This window comes from Egretta garzetta, unplaced genomic scaffold (genome assembly GCF_000687185.1).
Source record: "Egretta garzetta isolate BGI_Z169 unplaced genomic scaffold, ASM68718v1 scaffold70, whole genome shotgun sequence".
Lineage (NCBI taxonomy): Eukaryota > Metazoa > Chordata > Aves > Pelecaniformes > Ardeidae > Egretta > Egretta garzetta.
The window spans coordinates 3,065,658-3,087,214 of record NW_009258539.1 but is presented as its reverse complement, the minus strand read 5'-3'; the positions used below and the strand labels follow the sequence as shown (position 1 = coordinate 3,087,214).

The 21,557-nt window shown below is 35.6% G+C and overlaps 1 protein-coding gene across 1 annotated transcript in view; it reads right to left on the bottom strand.

Annotated features, from left to right (window-relative positions):
• Window positions 1–1,255: 1,255 nt before the first annotated feature.
• The window catches only part of CFAP47 (cilia and flagella associated protein 47), a 401,308-nt gene continuing 381,006 nt past the window's right edge, over window positions 1,256–21,557 (bottom strand). The window contains exons 62-65 of the mRNA XM_035901932.1: window positions 20,052–20,223; window positions 18,439–18,600; window positions 9,605–9,773; window positions 1,256–1,465 (exon numbers count right to left, since the gene is read on the bottom strand). Coding sequence (XP_035757825.1) covers window positions 1,256–1,465; window positions 9,605–9,773; window positions 18,439–18,600; window positions 20,052–20,223 — 713 coding nt within the window. The remainder of the gene's footprint in view (window positions 1,466–9,604; window positions 9,774–18,438; window positions 18,601–20,051; window positions 20,224–21,557) is intronic.

The window sequence follows — 21,557 nt, the reverse complement described above, 5'->3', positions numbered from 1 at the left end:
TTTTATATGTTCCCAACATTTTCTGTAATAGCTTCTCTAAAATGTGTGGCATAAACAAAATCCTCAAGCACATTGCGGTAAAATGGTTTTATTGGTGCTCATTTACACTGACCTACATAGGTTGTTCTCAGACTCCCCATTCCTCAGCAGTCATGCTCATTCTGTATCTGTGCCAAGAAAGCACGTAATCTGTGCCAAGCCATTTTTTTTGTTAAAGTACATTCCACCATCAAAATAAAGGCACAAATACAATTTACGTTCTATTAGTAAAACCAGGAAAAACAATCTCGGTGAAGAAAGAAGGCAGGAGTTACCCATCCAGTGATCTTACAAAGCATGTCTGCATAGATCTGATTTTCCATATTACACACATTCCACCTCAAGAGCAAAGAAAGCCTGAATACTAAAGTCACCTGTGGATGGGAAGAATGGAAATGGAAGCACAATATGAATGGCACCTCTGGTTTGTTTATTTTAGGAAAAAAAAAGTAAAATCTGGCTCCATTCCTCACTGACTTTTCATAGCCTTCTATGTCTCAATACTCTAGAACACTCTCTAAAATTTACTTAACACAAAAATACTGAGGAAGGATGTTTTCTTTTCATTCTATGTTAGGTATAATTATCTAAGATTTTGAAGTTTTATTGAATGAATAAATCAGGATTCTTATTTTAGAGAAAGCAAAGATGTCACAATTAATGAAATTTGCCAAAGCAAGAGAATATGAAAGGCGTTCAAGCTCTGGACATATGACATGTAAACATGTTTCACCTTAGCAAAATACTGCAAACTTTGGGAAAGCATTTTATCATAAGAGAGATCAGGAATTGGTTTGCTTGCTTGATTTGCATGGGTGTAATATTTTTAACATCACACAAAACGTTCATTAAGGCTTCCTATTAAAGTCATATGAAACTAATGTGCCTTAGAAAGCAAAGCATTAATTTGAATTCCCCATTTTTCAAGTTCATTTTTTCAGCTCAGATGTTTTTCTCATTAGAACTTGCTGACATCTGTATGATAAACATAAACTGTTAGGTAAGCATCTAAAATCCCTCCCAGAAAACTAAGAGTATTATTAGAGCTCAGGCACTCCAAATCTTCCATATAAAGCATACTATCAATGCATATCATATCTGCTTTAAAAAAAAAATAATCAAGAAACATATCCTCTTTTTATCTGCAGAATTTATTTAACAAAGGTGTCTACCTCACATCCTCCCCCATCAAAAAAATAACTGATCATGACTTTCTCTATTTTGTCCTCAGGACCAAAGGCGCCCCCTTGATTGGTGAGGATACTCCAGTGGCTGTAAGTTTCAGATTTTCACGTAAAAAATTGCGCTGCCGAACTGTGGCTGATCTTATATAACTGCTAGTAGAAACAACTTTTGCTGGCCTTGTTGGTGGTGCGGTCTGTGGAGGCAGTCCATTGATTTGGTACATCCACTGCATTGATTGTGTCTGCAAATAATGAACAGAGACATAGGAGTAAAAAATAATCAGTGACCATATACCTTGAAACTTTTTGACAGTGATTTACTATGTTGCATTGATTTCAAGGGATATTCATCCTTTTCCATGTAAGGTACTGGAATAACAAGGAATGAGAATTACACTCCTGGAACACAGAGACCAGAAATCATATTTAATGTTATGAATTCAGGACCAGGCATAACAAAGTTGAGTAATTGGGCTTCCTAGCTGATCTAAAATTCCTTTTTTTATTTAGTACACCCCACAGCTCTGTATGCTGTTCAAAGGTAATTATTCCATAATATAATACAAATGCCTCAGGTTTATACTGTAGGATTTAATTGTAGCTCTGGTATTGGTAATAATGACATTATCAAACTGTGGATTTTTTTGCATTAAAATAATGAATAAAATGAAGAGAAAAGGACTCTGAGTAAGCACAAGAGAATTGCAGCTTCATGTAGAAATCTCTAGTTTGAAGAATATTTATGTGAATTGAAAATGACACTCTTCATTTGCTTCCTGTTTATAACAGGTCTCTAGGAATGGAGCATATGTTTCTATGTCATGTCTTGTAATGCTGGGGTGCTTGATTCTTACTGAGTACGTGATTCTTATTCTTACTATACACACCATCATTTGTACTTAAGAATTATTATTTCTATGCATATGAAGGCTATACTGCTGTCTATCTATCTCCTATGTTTTACTCGTGTCCTGAAGCAGAATTTTGGATGCTAAAATCCCATGTGTAACTATTCCACATCTTTCCATCATTTTTCTTTCAAAATGTATCACTTCCATTCTTGAAAGCAGGTCTTTATTCCAATTCTTTAGTGTTTTCCTTCTATGACATCTAGGAAAAGGTCCATCCATGGGTCTATAGTTTTCTATTTCCCTTTTCCTTTAAAAAAACCACAAGCAAACAACAGAAAAATTTCAAAACCCAAAGATTTCAAACGATGTGTCATTACGTACAGCTGTGTACTATGCAAAAGAAAGACAAATCATTGCATGCCCACTTTAGGCGTGCGCTGTCATCTATTCCTTCACGTTCAGCAATTGTTTGTTAAGCTTTGTTAACCGTTGATTTTATATTTGCCACTGAAAAAGTTTGAATTGGTGATGTTTATCTTTATTGTCTTTCATGTGCTCCTTCCTATTGTTCTAATTGTTACCCTGTCATTGCTAAAGTATATTTACGGGGCATCATTGCAGGTAGTTTTGCATTCATGTTGCAGCTATTCAACAGGAAGAAGGTCCATTAAACTGTAAACCCTTTGGCACAGGCTTTGTTCTCTGCTATGTACTTACACGGCTTTTACACTACTTCACATACAGGCTGCATACGCTCACAGCTCTTAAATGGCGTCACCATATGAACCTCTAATTTTGGTGCTTCTTGTTAGACAACTGGTTTAAACTGGGATTTTGGTAACTGAATATATATTTTTCTGTGCTGATGTTGAAAGAATAGGTGACTTCTTTTGATGTGTATTTTTAAAGAAACTTTTTTAAAACCTCTGCTTTAAAATTGGCAGTACAGATTTTACATAGTGACTTCTGAATGAATTGCCTTATTCAAATAGGATTAGTAAGCATAAGATCTTAATAGATATTTCATCATGCATGCATAATTTTTTAAACTTTCATTACTATTCTGCTAAAATCAAAATCTAATTTAAATTGAATATTATTCCTTTATAAAACAGGCAGATTAACTCATCTTTATTCTCAACCCTATTTAATACTGTGAAATGATCTAGTAACTCCACTGCCTGTAAAGATAAAATCCAGCAAAAGCAGGTGTGACATGGACCAACGTCAGTGTCTTATGTCCAAAGATAAAGTTGTCATTTAAGAAAAGTAAATCGCTCTCTGAAGTTAGCTAGTTGTTTTATTAATTTCAGTACAAGATGAAATGCTTTATCTTTCTTTAGTATGCCAGATGAACAATTTAGTTTAAAGAAAATTTAACCTCAGGGTCATATTCACCGTGTGCAAGTCTCATTGATCACTTCAAGGTCAGGGAAAAGATCTGATAGGTGTTTCAGCCAACAATTTAAACGGAGCATCAAGTTACTAAAAAATCATTTCTGTTCATGAAATCCACACATACTGTAACTTTACTGTCTGTAGTGATCTTAATTGTTTGAAGTGGGATTTAAACAAAAGTGATGGGTTATGCCACCTCTCAACTTCATTTATCATCAACATCAAACAATTGATACAGCCTTCTGGGTAGTAATAACCTTTTGCTAATTTTCTCTTTGCTATAAAAATATCCTAGACTGTATGTTCAGTGAAAAAATATTTGTGGCTTGACTTGGTAAAAAGAGCCGCCTATTCTGTTGCTGGTGTAGCCTGTGTCAGGTGGGGTTCTGTGGCAGGAAAGATTGCTCTTTCCTTGATGGAAACTCATTGTCTTCAACAGGGAAAATGTCGTGGGCATTATGACATGAACCCTTTAGATAGGATCCATCAAGCTAGAAGGGAAAAAAAGAGCAATGACAACAAAAAAACCCACCGAAATTTATTATTTTGAACTATGGTAGTACATCTATTGTAAATCATGTGCTGTCATCCAAGACAGTTGGAGACAGCCATTGTGAAAAAATTGTGCATTTATGGACTGATTTACTGAAAGAAGACTTGTGTTTTAGTTCAGCATTTTCTGCTAAAGGGGAAACAAGTGTTCACAAATGGAAAAGAGTTACTGTAACTGTCAACATAAGTCGTGTTAGTGCTTTTTTTAGCACTAGAACCACCTAGAATTCAGTAATTTTCAAGACAACCTAGAATTCAGTAATTTTCAAGAAAGTCTAATATTGAGTAATTTTCAGAAAACCTTAGAGACCCACAAATGTCTATTTTTTTTGAATGTTTAATTTCCAAGGGCAAAACTGTAGGTTTTCAAAAGCTCTTGAAGCCCAAGTATTTTCTTCAGGATAACGCTGTACAGCTTAACTACAATAACTATTCTAACCAATATGAAAACTGTAGCAAGAGCAAGTCTACCAAGTTCAGAAACCATACAAGTGCCTCAAAGCTGCTGCTTTGGGTTTCCAGGTCAGCCATATTTCAGCAAAGAAAAAGACAGATCATGTTTCAGATTTTTCCAGAGTGGTGCAGAGGAGAGAGAGAGAGAGAGAGACTTCAAAAGGTCATCTATTTATATGACCATATAACTATGATAGAATACTTGACTTACAAGCTGTATTTACTTGCTTAAGAAATGGGTCAAATTTTCCCAAATCAGAGGAACTCTCCCTCTTCCTATGCCTAAGGCAGTGCAGTTTATTATCTCAAATTTGGAACAATTCTAGTAGTGGCACCGGTAGCAACAAAGTCTAAAGATGAAGGTATTGAATCTACTACAAACTACTAGAATATAAATAGTCTCTGTTAAGAAGATAAATCTAATATAAACATAGGTATTTAAGAATCCCAGGCTCTTTGCAATGCATCTCTAGGCCTATTTCACATGCAATTTAAGAAGAAAGGCCAGACCACAATCTGAATGTCCTCGACAGTCTGAGGGAGGATTTTGTGTTGAAATTAATGACTTCCTCTTATCAAAATCTCAAAATTCCTGATGACTATAACCTAAGTGAAGTGTGAAGAGAGAAATCATTTGGCTCACCTGCTTGGAGTAATGGCCATCTGCAAAGCTAAATCTTTCTTAAGAATATTTTGAAGAATGCAAAAACGAGATGCATGTTGCATTTTTTACTAAATATCATAAATTATTCAAGTAAGTTATTTAACCATCTTGATGGCTGACTGAGTAATGTTCATGAAGTAATTTATTCAGCAAATACTGGTAACAGTCACCAAATAATTTATATAAAAGTATATTTTTTGTTATTCAATCCACTCCTACAGATGGCTCATGATTCATAGGATTAATTTGCAGAACACAGACCATCTATGTGTATTCACTGTAGGCTGGCAGTACTACTGAGTTACATGCTAATTAATTGCCAGAGAAATCTATGTTAGGAGGACGTTAAATATTGGGAGCAAGTATGAGGAATTTTAAGGTAAATGGTATTTGAATTATCTTCCAAACAGTGTTAACTCAGGGAAGTCCAAATAAAACTTGCAGGACTTCCACATAGGTTAAAAGCCAGCAAATTACAAATTGTGCATCCAATATTCCCTGACCCTTAATTTATACTACAGTGGTGACACATAAAAAATGACTGATTATGATCAGTGTATACAGAATGAAATTAAGCCAAACCTTTATGTGAACTGTGGAAGGGGCGAGCAAAGGCAAGAAAACCCATGGATAAAGAGAGTTTAGTAAGTGAAGGAAAGAGGGGAGAAAAAAAAAAAAAACAACGAAAAACAAGTGATGTGAAAGCAGCCACTCACTGCCTCCTACAAACAGACCAATGCCTAGCCAAGCTGTGAGCAATTTCTAGCAAAGAAGATGTCTAACAATCACATTCTTAGCCTAGAGGAATGTTTCCAGATAGAATTAAAGGTGGCTTAATTGACTTTTGCAGGTCAAATATTAGATGTTTCATAGCATTGCTTAGATGTAATACAATCAATATCAACCATTCCTTCAGGACTGGCAATGTTTCGAACACCCTCAAACTGCAATGGTTCCTGTATTGTCATAATCTTTTGGCATTATGAGAATTATAGTCTCAATAAGCAAAGTAACATTTCATCACATTTGTGAATCAAACATTTTGAGTATTGATTCTGCACTCAAAATCCAGTGATGCTAATCATAGGATGTGCTACATTCACTGCTTGTAATGAACTTTCTGGATCCCTGCTTTAAATCATGAAACTCAGGTCAACAACAACCAGTGGTGAGGGACACAGGTGATGTCTTACTTAATGTGAAGCTAATTCAATTATCCTATTAACTTTGTTATACTTTTCCTTGCTCATTCTGTTTAAGAGATACAATTTAGAGTAACATTAAACTATGGTAATTAATAAATCAACCAGGAACAATGCAGAACGTATTTTCACCAAGCTATTGAATATTTAACAGCACCATTTTCAGTTAAGATATGCAAGTTTGCATAGACAAGCTTAGAGAAGCCACACCCAGGTACTGTGGCTTGCACACTGCCTCATTTATTTCCAGAACAGCATGACAAATGGTTTTGATATGCTATCTTCCATAGGTTAGGTTAGTGATTATTCAGTAATAAAGGTGCGCAAGCCTGACTTCTGGAGGGCTTGATAATGTTACCTGCAATCTGGTTTACTCTGACATCTATTTTATCATTTAAGACTTATTTTGCATGCCTTCTGCTTTGGAATATCTCTGAAGTCTCACCCATGAATTACAAAGCGATTGCTCGGGTCTCTAGCTGAATTCAGCACGGTGCAAGCAAATTCACTGTAAGCCAAGTTGAATACGCCCTTGTCCAAGGATTTGCCAGCCTCCTGGCTGCTCCGCCTTGTGCCTGGCAGTGATTCCTGGCCCAGGAAGCCTTCGCAGAGCATCCCCCTGCCCCAGCTGCATCGTGCCATCCCTAGGATCTGTCAGTTTTCTGTGCAGTTTTACTGGCACATCACAGCCTAGCTCTGAGATGTCAGCGTGGCCAAGGAAGCCCTTTTTTTTTCCTCATGGCACTTTAAAGCTTATCTAAGAAGCATGCTTTCTTCCCTAATTCATCATTAGTGGCATTACATTTTTTTTTTTTCAGTTAGAACCGTGCTGTTTATGAATGCTATTATAAATGTGGAAGGTTGATTATGGAATAATACCTACTTAAAAATGCTCTTCATGTACCATGTCACTGTTTCTTACTCGTAGCTCAACTAGATTGTGATTTTCTCTTTCACAGCTACAGAAACAAGTATGATTATTTTCTTTACTGGCTTTTTATTATATTTCCTTCTTTGATCTACAGAATTTTTGAAAGTAATTTTCTGTGTCACTTTCATAAAATTAAGATTCCTAACAACTATTCAAATAAGTGTCTAACTTCAATTGTTTTGATATGTAGTTGACAGAGAACAGAAGTTTTAATGATGGTTAAGGAACATTTAATTGCTTCAGCAAAGTAATTAAGGTTTTCTGCTATTAATAAAATCTACTGTAGGTATTCATGAATATTAAGGCCTTAAAGAATCCACAAAATATTCCACGAAGTACCTGACGTGTGTGCAGAAAATATAAATGAGGCTACATTATTTCAATCATATATATACATTCAGTTAATAAAATATACACACTAAATTCCAGTAAAGACAAATTGTAATCTCTTAATGCTAATTAGCTCCTCAGGACTGGGTTCTCAGCAGGGCAACTAAACAAATTTTACAGCAGCATCAGAAGAGAGGTGACAGTTTTGTAACAAAAGAAACTTTCTCACTGATTCTAAAAATAGCCCAAAGCCTCCACCGGTATATTGGCTAGAGAGCATAAGTGCAAGAGAGGTTCTTCAGTGTTAGGTCCAACATTAATTGCGTTTCACCACCTCCATTACTATTCCCCAAATAAGAGTGATTTAATCCTGGTTTTGCCATCTAGCTAAATCTGTCTCCCTCAGGTCACTAATGAAAATGATTTCAACTAACAGGAAAGGCAGAAATGAGTATCTGGTATTCTCAATGTGTCATCAAGTCTTATTTCAGGTCAATGTTGAGAGCGCAGCAGCAGAATTATACACAGCCGCAGATGCTTTGGCTTATATTAGCAGTACAGGAATGAAAGCTTGTGTGGAGGGGAAAGGGGGAAGTCCAGTGCACCCAACAGAGCTGCTAATAAGAGCAACAAGAACACAAGCTTCATCAAAACAGCACTGAAATGACTTAATAGCTCAGTTAGAGTAAGAATGTTAGAAATATCTCTAATGTGCTGTGATGGCATACTATTTGCCCAAATTGTGCCTACACGCACTAAGAGTCCTCAATGTATTTTTGAACATACAGGAATAGATAGAACAAGATGTGATACCTATATGTAATATGTATGAGTGACTTCATACACCCACACACAGTATCAAAGGTGCGGATGTAAAGAGCCATCTGCCTAGATCATAACCAGAGACTGAGGTGTGAGTAGATATAGGTTAAAAATCATTGATGTGTCATATAGCATTATGTAAATATAAAAGAACACAGAATAAGGTCAGTCAGTTAATTTTCTTTTTCAAATGGAAGAGCGATAAGCATCACTGCTGTTTATGTAAAAAGACTAAATTAATCAAATGTCTAATGCAGTAAAACAAAACAAGAAGGAGGGATTAAAGGGTCTTTTTGTTTTTCCAGGATGTGAATTTCTTATTCACTGCTATACAAGTTATCACTCAGAGAGATAAAACACTATAGTTGTTTGCTATGCATCTTATTATCAACTTTGTCTTGCCCATCTTATTTTTTAAATCAATATTGCTGTTTCACTTCTCATATAGTAGCCTCAAAACATTGCCACCATGCAGTGAAGGGATTTAAAGTGCAAACCATGACTTACAGAAAGTTTGGAGTGTTTGCTGCTACTGTATGTCTTCCACAGTTTCCTTTCAAAGAATGACTTACAACTTAATTCCTGCAGTAACAAGAACATTTTTACTACTGAAGGAATAAATGTCTTCAAATGTTTCCTAACCTTCAGACTTACAGAAACTACTTGGCTACAAATTCTTTTTGTTCATTTTGAAGCTTGTTTTATGAAAGTTATTCCTGGCTTCGTGTTCTGAAATTCTGCCTTCTACAGTTTCGTATCTAGCTTCTAGTGCCTTTGATCCTAGGAGGCATAATACAAGTAAAATCAATAACCTAGGTCTCACATATTCAATTATTGATATGCTCTCCACCAGTTCTTAACAGGATTATTTTGATGCTCTGTGAAAAGTCATTCTGTCATGTTGTCTATGGAGTTGGAGCAAACATATCAAGATAAGTATCTGTCTCTGGTGATGATGGTAAACGGATAACATAGGAATTAAAATATAGTATGTTTTTCCCATCTTGTCATGATTTAATTTTCAAAATTTATTTTTAATCTTGTCCATAGTGAAGAGTAGTAAAATAATCACAGTGCATGCGTTTGTGTGTTTCAATGCTGTTTTTTTGTATAGGACTTATTTTTTTTTCCTTCCACTCCAGAAGGTATATTTGTGCATTGCATTCAGGAAGGCTTACCTGAATTATGAGTGTTGCTGTATGCTTCTTGCCATACATCCTTGGCTTGAATCCCACTGTTATATGGGTTCCCACAGTGCCTGCTGGAAGAAGTTCTCCAGCTTGTGGCAGCACAAGGAACTCGGGATCGCTGCCCGGCAGAAAGCGCGCAGTGAATGGCTCTGGGTTCCTACAGAAAAGCACAGGAGGCTATTGTGCCTTTTAAAGTATCTTAATACAATTTATCTACAATCTAACATTTAGGCCACCATGTGGCATGGCTCAGGAAACTTGGCAGCCCATTGAATTAATATAGAATATCAATAGCATTTTTTACAGAATAAATATTCTGTAGTAACTATTTACATTTATTTATAAATATTTATGTTTATACACAGGCACCTGCATCCTGGTCTTCTATTTCAAGCATACTTACATGCTATTTTAAATATTTTAATAACTACATAATAATGATAGCATTTGCCACTAGAAAGAAAATAATCATCTGACCTGTAAAGATATAATGATAGTGATAGAAATAAATTCCATGTCAGAGTGAAAATCCACTTTTCCTATTAAAAGACCCTCACTTTTCCCATCTCCAATCAAATAAAACTGACAAGCCACCCATTTTATTAAGTTTTATGACTAGAACTGAATTTGCAATCTGGTGGAGTGTTACTAGATTGGAAGGGAGTTCTGAAAGCCTTGAAATGAACAGATGGAAAATAATAGTTTTCTATCACTGTTTTCCATGTTTTTCATATCCCATAAACTAAACACTTTAAGATATTGCAATATTAGTGATTAGGTTCCTCTATCGATATTGTTATATGGCTCTTATCTCAAATGATTTCTATCACAGGTACTGCAGATCTTGTCTAATTGCTAATTTCATGGAAGTACTTTCACATGCCCAATGAAAATGTCTTGTTCCTGGTAAAGACAGTGGCTGAGGACTACAAAACAATCTTAGGCCAACCCCAAACTGAAGCCTGTCTACCACAGGTCCTCAGGAACTCTTTGCCATAAACTTTCTCAGCATGAAAAGAATACACGTTTTTGTATTTTCTAGTCAGCCACTCTCCTCTTAGTCTTTATATGTGTTGCTGAAGACAACTCTATCATTATCCGGACAGAAAGAGAACATAAGAAATTGAAACTAGAAATACAATGGCATGGTCAAAAAATAATCTGCAACTCCATGCCACAGTACAGCAGGACAAGTATCATGCATGCTTAAAGGGAACACATTTTTAGTTAATAAAACTTGAAGAATGAAAAACCAACAGCATCTCAAAGAAAAGCTGTTCAAATCTGTTTATCCATGGATTGTCACACCAGAAATAACACTACTTTTCAAAGAAAATACTCACAAAGAAGTGAAATTTAATATTTTATGACAATTCATATCTCTACGGAAATGTCCCACATTTCCTGAGCAAGTGCTATTCAGTGGGTGGTATGCTAGGTCTATGCCATCTTGTTTAAAAATAGCTCTCCTTTGGAATATGTTCTCACAAAAGGTTTTCTTAAATTCAAAATACCCTCATGAAAAAAAGGCCACATGGTAAGTTTGTAGAAACAAATAGTGCCAGTACAGAAAACGGAAACCAAAAAGCTTCTGCCTCCTCAAAAAAATTAGCTGACATTTAGCAATACCATGAGACTCGGGTGCATTAGCCGAGTTAGCCTAGATTTTCCTTTAGGTGACAGCAAGGCAGGCAAAACTACTGACTGTCTGAAACTGCACTTCAAGTCTTGTGACATCAAACTTATGCTGACCATCTCTTTCTGTGGTGCCTAAAGTTGTGCAGCTGAGTTTATACCCCTGGGCCATAAGCATTAATCCTGCTATGGCCTGAGTTCCCGTCTATGTGCCACCTAAGTCTTGAGTTGTCACATCTGTATTTCCCGCAATGACTGCTCAGCTGTGAATGCCTCGAGCGTACCTACTACACACAAAGGGCAGGCATGGGGTTAAAAAGAAGTTATACCTCTTAGGCTGAGTAGCAGAGTAGAGCATTCATCAAAAATATCTGAGATGAATATGCAAATGCTGGTTCTGGAAATAAAGACCTGAACACAGGTCTTCACTTCCCACATCATTGCTCTATAGACTAGATTTAGGAACATTTTAAGACAGCACTTTCTTTAACTCCCAAGTTCCGTCTGTTTTCTGTTAAGTAGTAAAGGATGACGACGCCTAATAAGCAATTTGTGTCTTCATAAGACATACAAGAGCGTGATTTAGACTATGGATGCAATGATGAAATGCTAAGGGAAATGGGAGAGGCTGCATGCACAGAAGATGCAACAAAATAAGGGCTTTGTTCCTGTAGAAATTGCATCTTAGCAGGGTGTGATGCTACACAGTAGGGTTTTTTTTTTTCTGAGAACGTAAATGATTCCTAAAACCAGTTAGTCAGAAAACACACAGGAGAAAAAGCTATAGTTTTAGTCCTGACAAGGGGACCAGACAGCTTAAAATGAAACTGTCATGAAAGTGATCTATAATTGTGCACACAAGATATTTGCCAAGTTAGAGAAAAAATCTTATTGCACCAGCCTTGTCAGATTTTAATTTTCATAAAGAAAAATGGAGAAAAACTAAGAAAAAACCTTTCAAGAAAATCTGTGTGCTTCTTCCTCCCTTCCCTTCCCTTCCCTTCCCTTCCCTTCCCTTCCCTTCCCTTCCCTTCCCTTCCCTTCCCTCCTTTCCCCTCCCCTCTCCCTTGCAGTTTTAAACAAAAGATGTAAGTCAGATACTGGATGTAAAATGTTCCTCAGAGTGGGAACTATGTCCAAATAAGGAAAATAGAAATTCTGGTAAATTAAATATATAGCCATAATATGATAGGCCAGCAGGCATTCTGATGAAGACATGGCTAACAGTACAAGAGTTAGCAATTAAAAACTTAATCACACACAATCAGAAACCGGAAGCTTTCACAGTGCCTGTAGTGCTGATAAATCATGACTCTTTGTTTTAAAAATATATCTAAAGATGGCCTCTCATGAAAAAAGCAAGCAGTGTTTTCTCTGATGTTTACATCAGGGCGATGATCTAGCATCCTGGCTAGCTTGCTAGTGTAAGTAAATTGCTTGTCATTCTCATCTTCTATAATACAGAGAAAGCTGGAGATAAAATTCCCAGGATAGCACTGGAATTTCAGACATTACTGTTTTCAGTGTCTGTATATTTAGTGTATAATTAAAAATTAATAATTATGTGGTTTAAAATGATTAAAAATTAATTATTCCTTTTTGATTACTGCTTCAGGTAAAACAGCTCTGCAGTCAATGTTTGGCTCGTCATTTCTCAGCCATGAAGGACAGTGATGAGGCAGTCTATATTTTTCCAAGAAGGCTTTTGTTTAACTCAAGGGCAGCAGATACGAACATACCTGATAAAGTTTAATGATGTGTAGAGTTTTGAAAACACATACGAACCAAGCACAAATGAATTAGTAAATATAAGGGCAGAGGCCATATAAACCCGAGAAAGCATGTTCCATAACTCCTCTCATAATGGTTTGATATTGCTATCAGACAATATGAACTCTGCCCTTACTCAAATAATGAACAAGAGTAAATATTAATTTGAATTTAAATAATAATTGGACAATGAGATCATGGTAACTAGGAAGAGTGGAAATTGAGCTAGTATTTAATAGACATATTTATAATTATTCCTTTAATCTTTTTCTTAAATAACATTGTTCTTAAATAGCAATCTGTGCTCATCAGTGTTCTCATGTTAGATAATTTTCAAATTAGTAAACTTAAATTAAAGAAAACCTTAAAATTTATATTCCCATACAGATCTTGCTGCAAAACTTATAAAATACCCAACTTATCTGAAAATGTAAGCCATTGTTAAATTACAGCTCAAAATAGCTTTAATGTTTACTCCTCTCTTTCTCAAACTAGTGAAGCAGTAAATTATTCCTGTAAAAATTTATTCCTTTAAAAAACTCAGCATGCTGCAAACTATACATAAAAAACAACGCATAGTACTCTTGATCAAATGTGTGGGGTTTTTTTCAATAAAAGAAGAATAAAAAAAAAGTCTCAAGCTGTAAAGTATATAACTGCTTAAGCAAGTAAGCGATACAGTTTGAAGATGTTGCAATGTGCTTCCAGAAATAGTTGGAATAGCAATAGTTGGTATGATTTAGCTAACTTCTTTTCAACAACAACAACAAAAAAGACAATGGAAAAAAATCACTAAATCCTCATCAAAGTTGGTTATGTTTTGTACCAAAACCAACTCTGGTTTAATTGATCACCCAGAAAAGGTTTAACTGCAATTATTACTCTGTAGCTTTGGAAAGACTGCTGACTTTTCCTGCTAAAAATGGTCTAGGTGACATGGCTAGATACAGTTCCTGGCTAAATGTGTGACATGTCAGGTATTGTATTATGAGAAAGGATGATCATAACTTTTTGGAAGCTCTGATGCATGTGTACCGTTATCGACGTTTTCCACAAGTCTCCATTCAGACTCCAAAAAATGGAACTCAGTCAACATTTATTCTTTGCAGCTGCCACTATGTGGGAGATGCTAAGATAAAGTATTCTAATTACATCTTTAGATTCATGCTATAATTTTGCAGAACTGGTAACAAAGAGATTGGCATAGGAATCCAGGCCTGTATCATGCCCAGCGACATGTGAGAGAGGGTGAGGAAAGGGTGAGTGTGCTGAGAACTTAATGAATGCATTTCCTTGCATCATACAAAATTCTGGCTCATGGTAATTCTAATGAAATACAGCAGTAATTATAGTAAAATAGAAATATTTCTCAAAGTTGTAACTATAAATATATTTTTGTTTTTCTCTTCACAATTAGGAGGGGTACAGCATAAAATGGGTTGCTCACTATTCTTCAGACAGCATTAAAATTAATTTTGTGTGATCAAGGAATGTTTTTAATTGAACATTTATTCTATGCACCGGGGAATGTGCATAGAAGAAATAAGGAAAATATTCCACAGTGGTGTTCAAAATACAAAATGTAGGTTAAGTTAAGTAAGTCTGCACATGCAGTCATTTTAAAGCCCAGTTTCATCTTTCTTCTCATCTTCCCAGTCAGCCCTGATTTTGTTCTCTCTTTATACTATCCCTATTTCCATAATCAAGTGGAGCCTTGGATTTTGCAGATACCACTCCATGGAGACTATATTGATAGTATGCTGTTTGCTTTTGTGAGAGCAGGCGCTGACTAAGTATGTTTTTCTGAAGCATAGTTTGAGTTCATCTGAGAAGTTTCCTCACTGTAACAAATACCCTGTTTGTGATAAACACAGGATTGGAATGAGAGGTTGGGATGGAATGATGGATAACATTTTACTATATATGGGAAGCAATACATGACTAAAACAATCACTAACAGGTACTTGGAAAGCTAGAATTATGTTGGTGAAAGGAGGCTCTGTGTATGAGAAATTAGCAGATAGAATAAATAAAATTATCCACCATCCTGACTAAACATTCAAAAGTAATGTAGTTTACAAAAAATTTTCAAGTGAACATAGTGTTCATATGCATCTTATCCACATATTTCTTGTTGGTTACTGAAGTATTTGCACTGGAAAACAAATAAGGTAACATTCTGCTGTAGCTGGATATCAGTATTTTAATGTGAAGAAATAAGTCCTACCATCAAAATAGCCCTGCACTGGAATATATAGTAGTAAATATTCTCCAAAAAACAGTCCTGGATTAATACAATTGTTCTAATCCCAAAACATAATTGATTAAAAATGCATTAAGAAGATATTTTCAGTAAAACAAATATAGAAAGGACTAGTTTTCCCTAGCAAAGCATCACTTCTAGAATTTTCAGTCTCTGTTCCAACTACAAACATCAGCACAAAATAATAGACCAATAATTTGAGCTGGATATCAAACAAGTTTCTATAATTTTTATGTCCAGGGATAAGATTTTATCTATTCTTTTTGTTTGATACTGCTGTCGTTCTGTAAACCATTGTCATTCAATAATCTGTTCAGTATTAAAACAAACACTAATGTTAACACAAACATTAGAGGCTTGTACCAAAACCAATTACCTCAGTGGAAATGTTGCTAATTATTTTAGCTGGTGTTGAATTAAACCCACATTTCTGAAAAAACCCAAAGAAGGTAACCTATGAATGTTAAAAAATATCATATTTTTCATATTTAACAAGTGAAATCTGCTTATTTGACTCTAACCTATCTTCATGCCATTACAAGAAACCATTCAACAGTACGTCCCTTTTGAATTTGTAAAGCTGAAAGCAAATATTGGAGTACTCATATATCACAACTGTCCTAGGTGTAGACAGGTTTTAAAAATATATTTCAGCTTTCTTCATAAAAGAAAACCGCTTGGCTGCATTCTCAGTGTCTTACATTATTTATTGAAGCAGATATTGGGCTGTTTCTCATTGAGGGCCTGTGCGTGTGTCAATTTGAAAAGTATTAAAAGAGAGAGTGCAATACATATTTGCATGGACTCTCAGAGCTTTCATTATTGCAGATCAGTTGTGAGCAGTGTAGCAACAACCTCCCATTTGTAACTGTTCATCATTCCTGAAGCAAGTACATCAAATGTAGTTATAGGTAAATTGGAAAATCATTAATTCAGGCTGAAATATTTTGTACACATTGAGGATTTTGCTAGGGAGGGATTAAAGGGAGAAGGCGACATATGAGTTATAGTAGCTGTAAAGCAAAGAAAGCAAAAACCATTGACCTCATAGTTCTGTAGTGGTCACCAAAGGTGCTCTGTGGATCACTGAAGGTCCTCATTCAACTTGGTATGCATTAAGAGAATCCTAATCGGTCCTTAATAAGATACCGAGCCTTTTGGGGGGGACTGCGGTTCTCAAATATTTTTGTTGCATCACTATGCACCCTGTTAGCCCAAAAAGGTGTACAGGTCGTCTTAGTGATGCTGTGCAACCATGCTGTCCTGCAAGTAGCAGGAGAAAAAGACACAGTGGCAGAGTCCCTGCCTAGCAGGTTACTAAGAAATACATCTCCCTTTCTCCCCCAGTTACTCTCAAAGAAGCAGTGCCATGACCTACTATCCAGCATAAGAAAGGAAGACAGAAAGTACCTATATGCAAGGTGGAAAAAACCCCAATCTCTCTTTAAGTACCAGAACTGATTGTCTATGAGATTGTGCTGCTAACTGTTTACTTAAGAAAAACTCCAAAGGGCTGATCTTTTTTTTTCAAGGAATGTCTATAGGATGATAGCCCATATCCCAGCTGAAACTTTTAATCCATATTTTAATATTTCATGGTTTTATTTTTAATCTAAGTCATTTAAGTTATTCAAGCATTAAATTACATCTGTAATATATGGGTTTCTTGTGTAATTGCTTTTAAACTGCAGATCCTGTAAGCTAAATGTTGGTTGGCTGGCTGTTCTATTTCTATAACAAAACCTCCACCACCAAAAGCTCCTAAGCAAATGAAAGACAAGATAAAGCAATATAAAACGTACGGAGCAGTTCTTGGCACTATTTACAACATGGAGCTTATTCAGTACACGCAGGTGTTACATTTTGTATTTCAAATGTATGGGGGAACCCTTGTTATGTAAAACAAAGTTGGAATTTGTTTAAGGGGAAAAGGGAATCTGTCTTCCATCATGGCTTCTTCTTTATATAACTATAATGACTCAGGTTTTATAATACCTTTCTGGAGAACATTAGGTCTCTTCACTACTATCAAACACCTACCAGGAGATTACAGCATTGCCAGAGCAATTGTTTCACTTTTGTTCCCAAAACAGCCCATTCTATTGAAGCCGTTAACATGAACACTGTGACAGGAGCCTTTTTTTGGAGTCCTCAGTAATTATCATCATTGCAGCCATCTAAAAGCTGGAACAACTCTCCATCTTAGATGCACAGCTTTTGGAAATAAGCTCTTTAAAAAATGTTGGAACCAAGGGCACTTCCTGCTGGGGATGCTACAAAAGCATGTATCCACAATGAAAGTTATAAAGCAATCACCATATCTGGCACATTTTCTAGATATACACACAAAAAAAGTCAATTTATCAGAAAAAAGGAAATTCAAAAACTTCCATAAGCTAATTAGACTGTAAGCATCATGATTCTTTCAGGTTCACTGTTTACTATTTTAAAACTTATCTCAGTACCACACAATTTATTCCTTTGCTTTCTGCTGTAGAGAAATGACACTATGGGTTTGCCATAACATTATGAAACTCTGAGAAAATAATGAGAAGTATGTAAAAATATACTAACAGAGATTTCTGCAGGACTTTTAAAAAGGAGAGTAACAAAATACTGAAGAATGGCCCAATTATTTTATCTAGTGAAAGGGCAGAGTAGAAATGAATTCATAACATGCTTATATAATAAAACAGGAATATTTAAAAAAATGGCACATTTAAATTTTTTTAAAGCACAGTGCAAAGGATTGTTTTTAATTTGGCATAAATACTTTCAAAAATGATCTATTTGTAAAAACACTAAGGCTTTAATAGTGAGCCTTTAATATCACAACACACCTTCCTTAACATTATATTACACATTTTAACACACAAAAGCATTTTAAGACAAAACTTTAAAGTCATAACATAAAATTTTGGATCTATTCCACAAATTTTCTCTTGAGGGGCTACAGCCTAAATGTAGAATGCTTCTGTTTTCTACAGTACAGCTTCAAAATCACATTTTTTACCTATACAATGCAGCACTTGAAATTAATGAGGCATTACCGAAATAGCTGCAGCCCAGCTATGTTTCTGTTGCCCAAATCTATCCTATCCGATGTGTTTGAGCTCAGAAAACTGCATAGATACTTTATTGTAAGTATTTTTACCTTGTCTGGCTTGTAAGCTTAAAGCCGACTATAGACTCCTTATTCAGGCCAACTGCTTCAATGTTGATGACATCATCCACTTCAGGTTCCGTAGCAATGAACAGCATTGGAAACTTCCAGACACCTCCTGTAGTACACTGCACTACGAGAGTTGCTTCGTTCCTTAAAATTTCAGATAAAATCATTCAATACATAGAACAACATCATAAAACTTAAACTGAGTAAGTTAATGTCTAAAATAAGCCTTGAGTGTGTAGAACTATACTACAGTAAAATGAAAATACAGATGGGTTTAAACTGGAATACATCCTTTCTATGTGGCATAGTACATATCCATTGCACTTGGACTGGAATGTTGACTAAACAGCACTTGATATTTACAGCAAAGTACAAGAAAGGACATAATAAGAGAGTAAAATATTGAGCATAACCATGAGACTTGATTCTTCTGCTTACTCTCTGTTGAGTTATATTTGTTTAACTCAATTTGTTCTACTCATTACTCTGTATTTACTGTGGTGTTAGCAGAGAATTTAGTCCAGAACATGTTAGCAGTTCATATTAGAATCAAATTATCTGATGAAGGTCTATGTACTTTAGAAAAATTCCAGAACTTGATGTCCTTAGACCATCTAAGAAGAGAGTTGGTGCTGTAGATTCTGAAGATAAAGAAACTAATTAATTGCAGTCATTGAGTCCTCTACATGAAGCCTGATAGGCCTCAAATACACAAAGAGAAAAAAACAAACCAAAACTAAAAAATAAGAAAATAAAAAGGGACAGAGTATAAATAAAAAGGGTTTCTAAATTAACCTCCCCCCTCACACAATGACACAGCATGGTGTGGGTGGATTGTCTTTCCTAAAGGTTAGCTCTTTGTTTATTTCAGTTCCCTCCTGCACCCTAAAAATACCCTCTTTTCATGCAACCCATGATATTTGACAATGACTGCTCCCTAATCTCCTTGGTAATGTTGGGCCTTTGAATTTACCAAGTGCCTGCATCTTACTGAAGCTTCTTTCCTCCTCATACACATTTGACTGCTTCAAAAGGAAGGTGCAACTTCCCCCTCTCTCTAAAAGTTGTTCTCCTTTCACAGTTTCTTTTTAAAGAGATGGGATGTACTAAAGTAAATGAAGGCAAATACCTATTTTTTCACATCACAGCTATAAAAGAGGATAATATTTTCCTATGGACTGTTGTTACTGGGGCACTAGAGATTAATTTCAAATTCAACCATCCCATCCAGCCAAGGAATATGCACACATGTTCACCCAGGAAAAGTTTTTCAAGATTGACAAGCCATCTTGTCTGTATGCTTTCCATGAATTTTGAGAAAAACTAATTTTCATTGAAAGCCTTTTAATACTCCAATGTTTAGAAGCACACACAAACTAAGGCAGTAATTCCGCAGAAGCATCTAGCAGGCATTAAAACCAAACCATTTTTAATACCAAAGATATCATACTGAGAAGTAACAAGTCAGAAAATCTAAAATGATAGAACTCAGAGGTGAAAACGAAATGAGGAAAACAATGCAGGGAGGTGTAGCTAAGAGTGACCAGACAGGATTTTATTGCATGTTCTGCTGGTAATAAGGAACAGGAGCTTACCTCATTGGTTTGTTAGGTGCAAACACTATATTAAAGACCAGTGTTATGATTCCAGACTCTTTATCCCGTTCTCTTTGAATCAGATGCATACCAACCAAAGCTCCAAGCTGAGATTTAATTTCATTTGACTGATATTGTAATTCATACAGAAATTCCACTGTTGTAGAGAAACCTAAATGATACAAGGGAAAGATCAGTCTGTGTGTGTTCTATCCTCACACAGTTGGCTGGCTAGTAGTTATAGAGTTCTTTCATTTGTTACTAAAAATGACAAGTAAGAAAACTAGTAATTATCCAAAAATTGAATGATTTGCTCCTGACTGCATAGCAAAATCTTCCAATTTCATATGACAGGCTATATAGTTTCCAGCAAAATGGAAGCTGGAGAATGTACTTAGGAGAACTGAACAGTAATAGGAACATTGTTCAGGCTACCACTTCTGCATTATAGTGAGATATTTCTAGTTCATCACTCAAATGAAAATTGCAAGAATGTAATACTGATTTCGAGTAATGCCGTTGGGACAATCGCAAAAAAAAAAAAAAAAAAAAAGCATTAGGACATCAGTGCCATTGATGGCTGCAAGCCTGAGAAACAGTCTACAGAAAAATAGTGAAGGTGGCACTAGCAGCCTCTTCTCTTATTCCCCGTAGCAGCTATGAAAAGGCCAAGTAGTAATGACATAAGAATAAACAGCTGAGCTTCTTGAATCAAATGCCTCCTCCAGCCATAATAAAGAAAACTGCAATATTCAGTATACAACAGTAATTTGTGCACAGAAGGGGATGTTTCTCTGAGGAAAAGAATCTCAAGCTGCTAATCTATTTAAAAATTTTACATGTTTTATGGATGAAAAGTCTTTTAACACAACCACTAAATCCTACAGCAGATTTCATTTTACTATACGCACATATCTCAGGGCACCTTTTGAATTTGCCCAGCTTAGTACAATGTGCTGTGCAGAACTCCTATGTATGCATCCCTTTATGTGCTGGCTATAGGGTGCCAGTCAGCTGCAGAGTTAAATCCCAAAGCCTTCCAACCGGGAATTCTAAAATATAGTCTATACATTTATTTTTACATAAAGTCCAAGAAACAATGCACTGTGAAATATTTGAACAAAAACTTATTTTGTTTTTGCCCATCTGTAATGCTACGCTGTGCGTATGGAGATGTCTTTCCTATGCTTGTAGCCCTTTCCCCTTTTCTGAAATGCAGAGATTCCTTCTTTCCACTTCATTCAACTTCTGTTGCCAATGTTTGGTGACACACAGATTAACCTTAAGAAATGTAGCAGTTTATATTGAAACATTTCTGATCCTTTAAAGTGGATCCTTTACACAGACGTCTGTACAATTTATGATAGATCAAAAGAGTTACACAGACATTAAGCAAAATATTATTACAAACATAAGGGATTGTTGGTCATAGTAGATACACACTGAGTATCAAATATACAGGATTTCCATTTATTAATCCATCTATTATAAATGCACTTTATTACA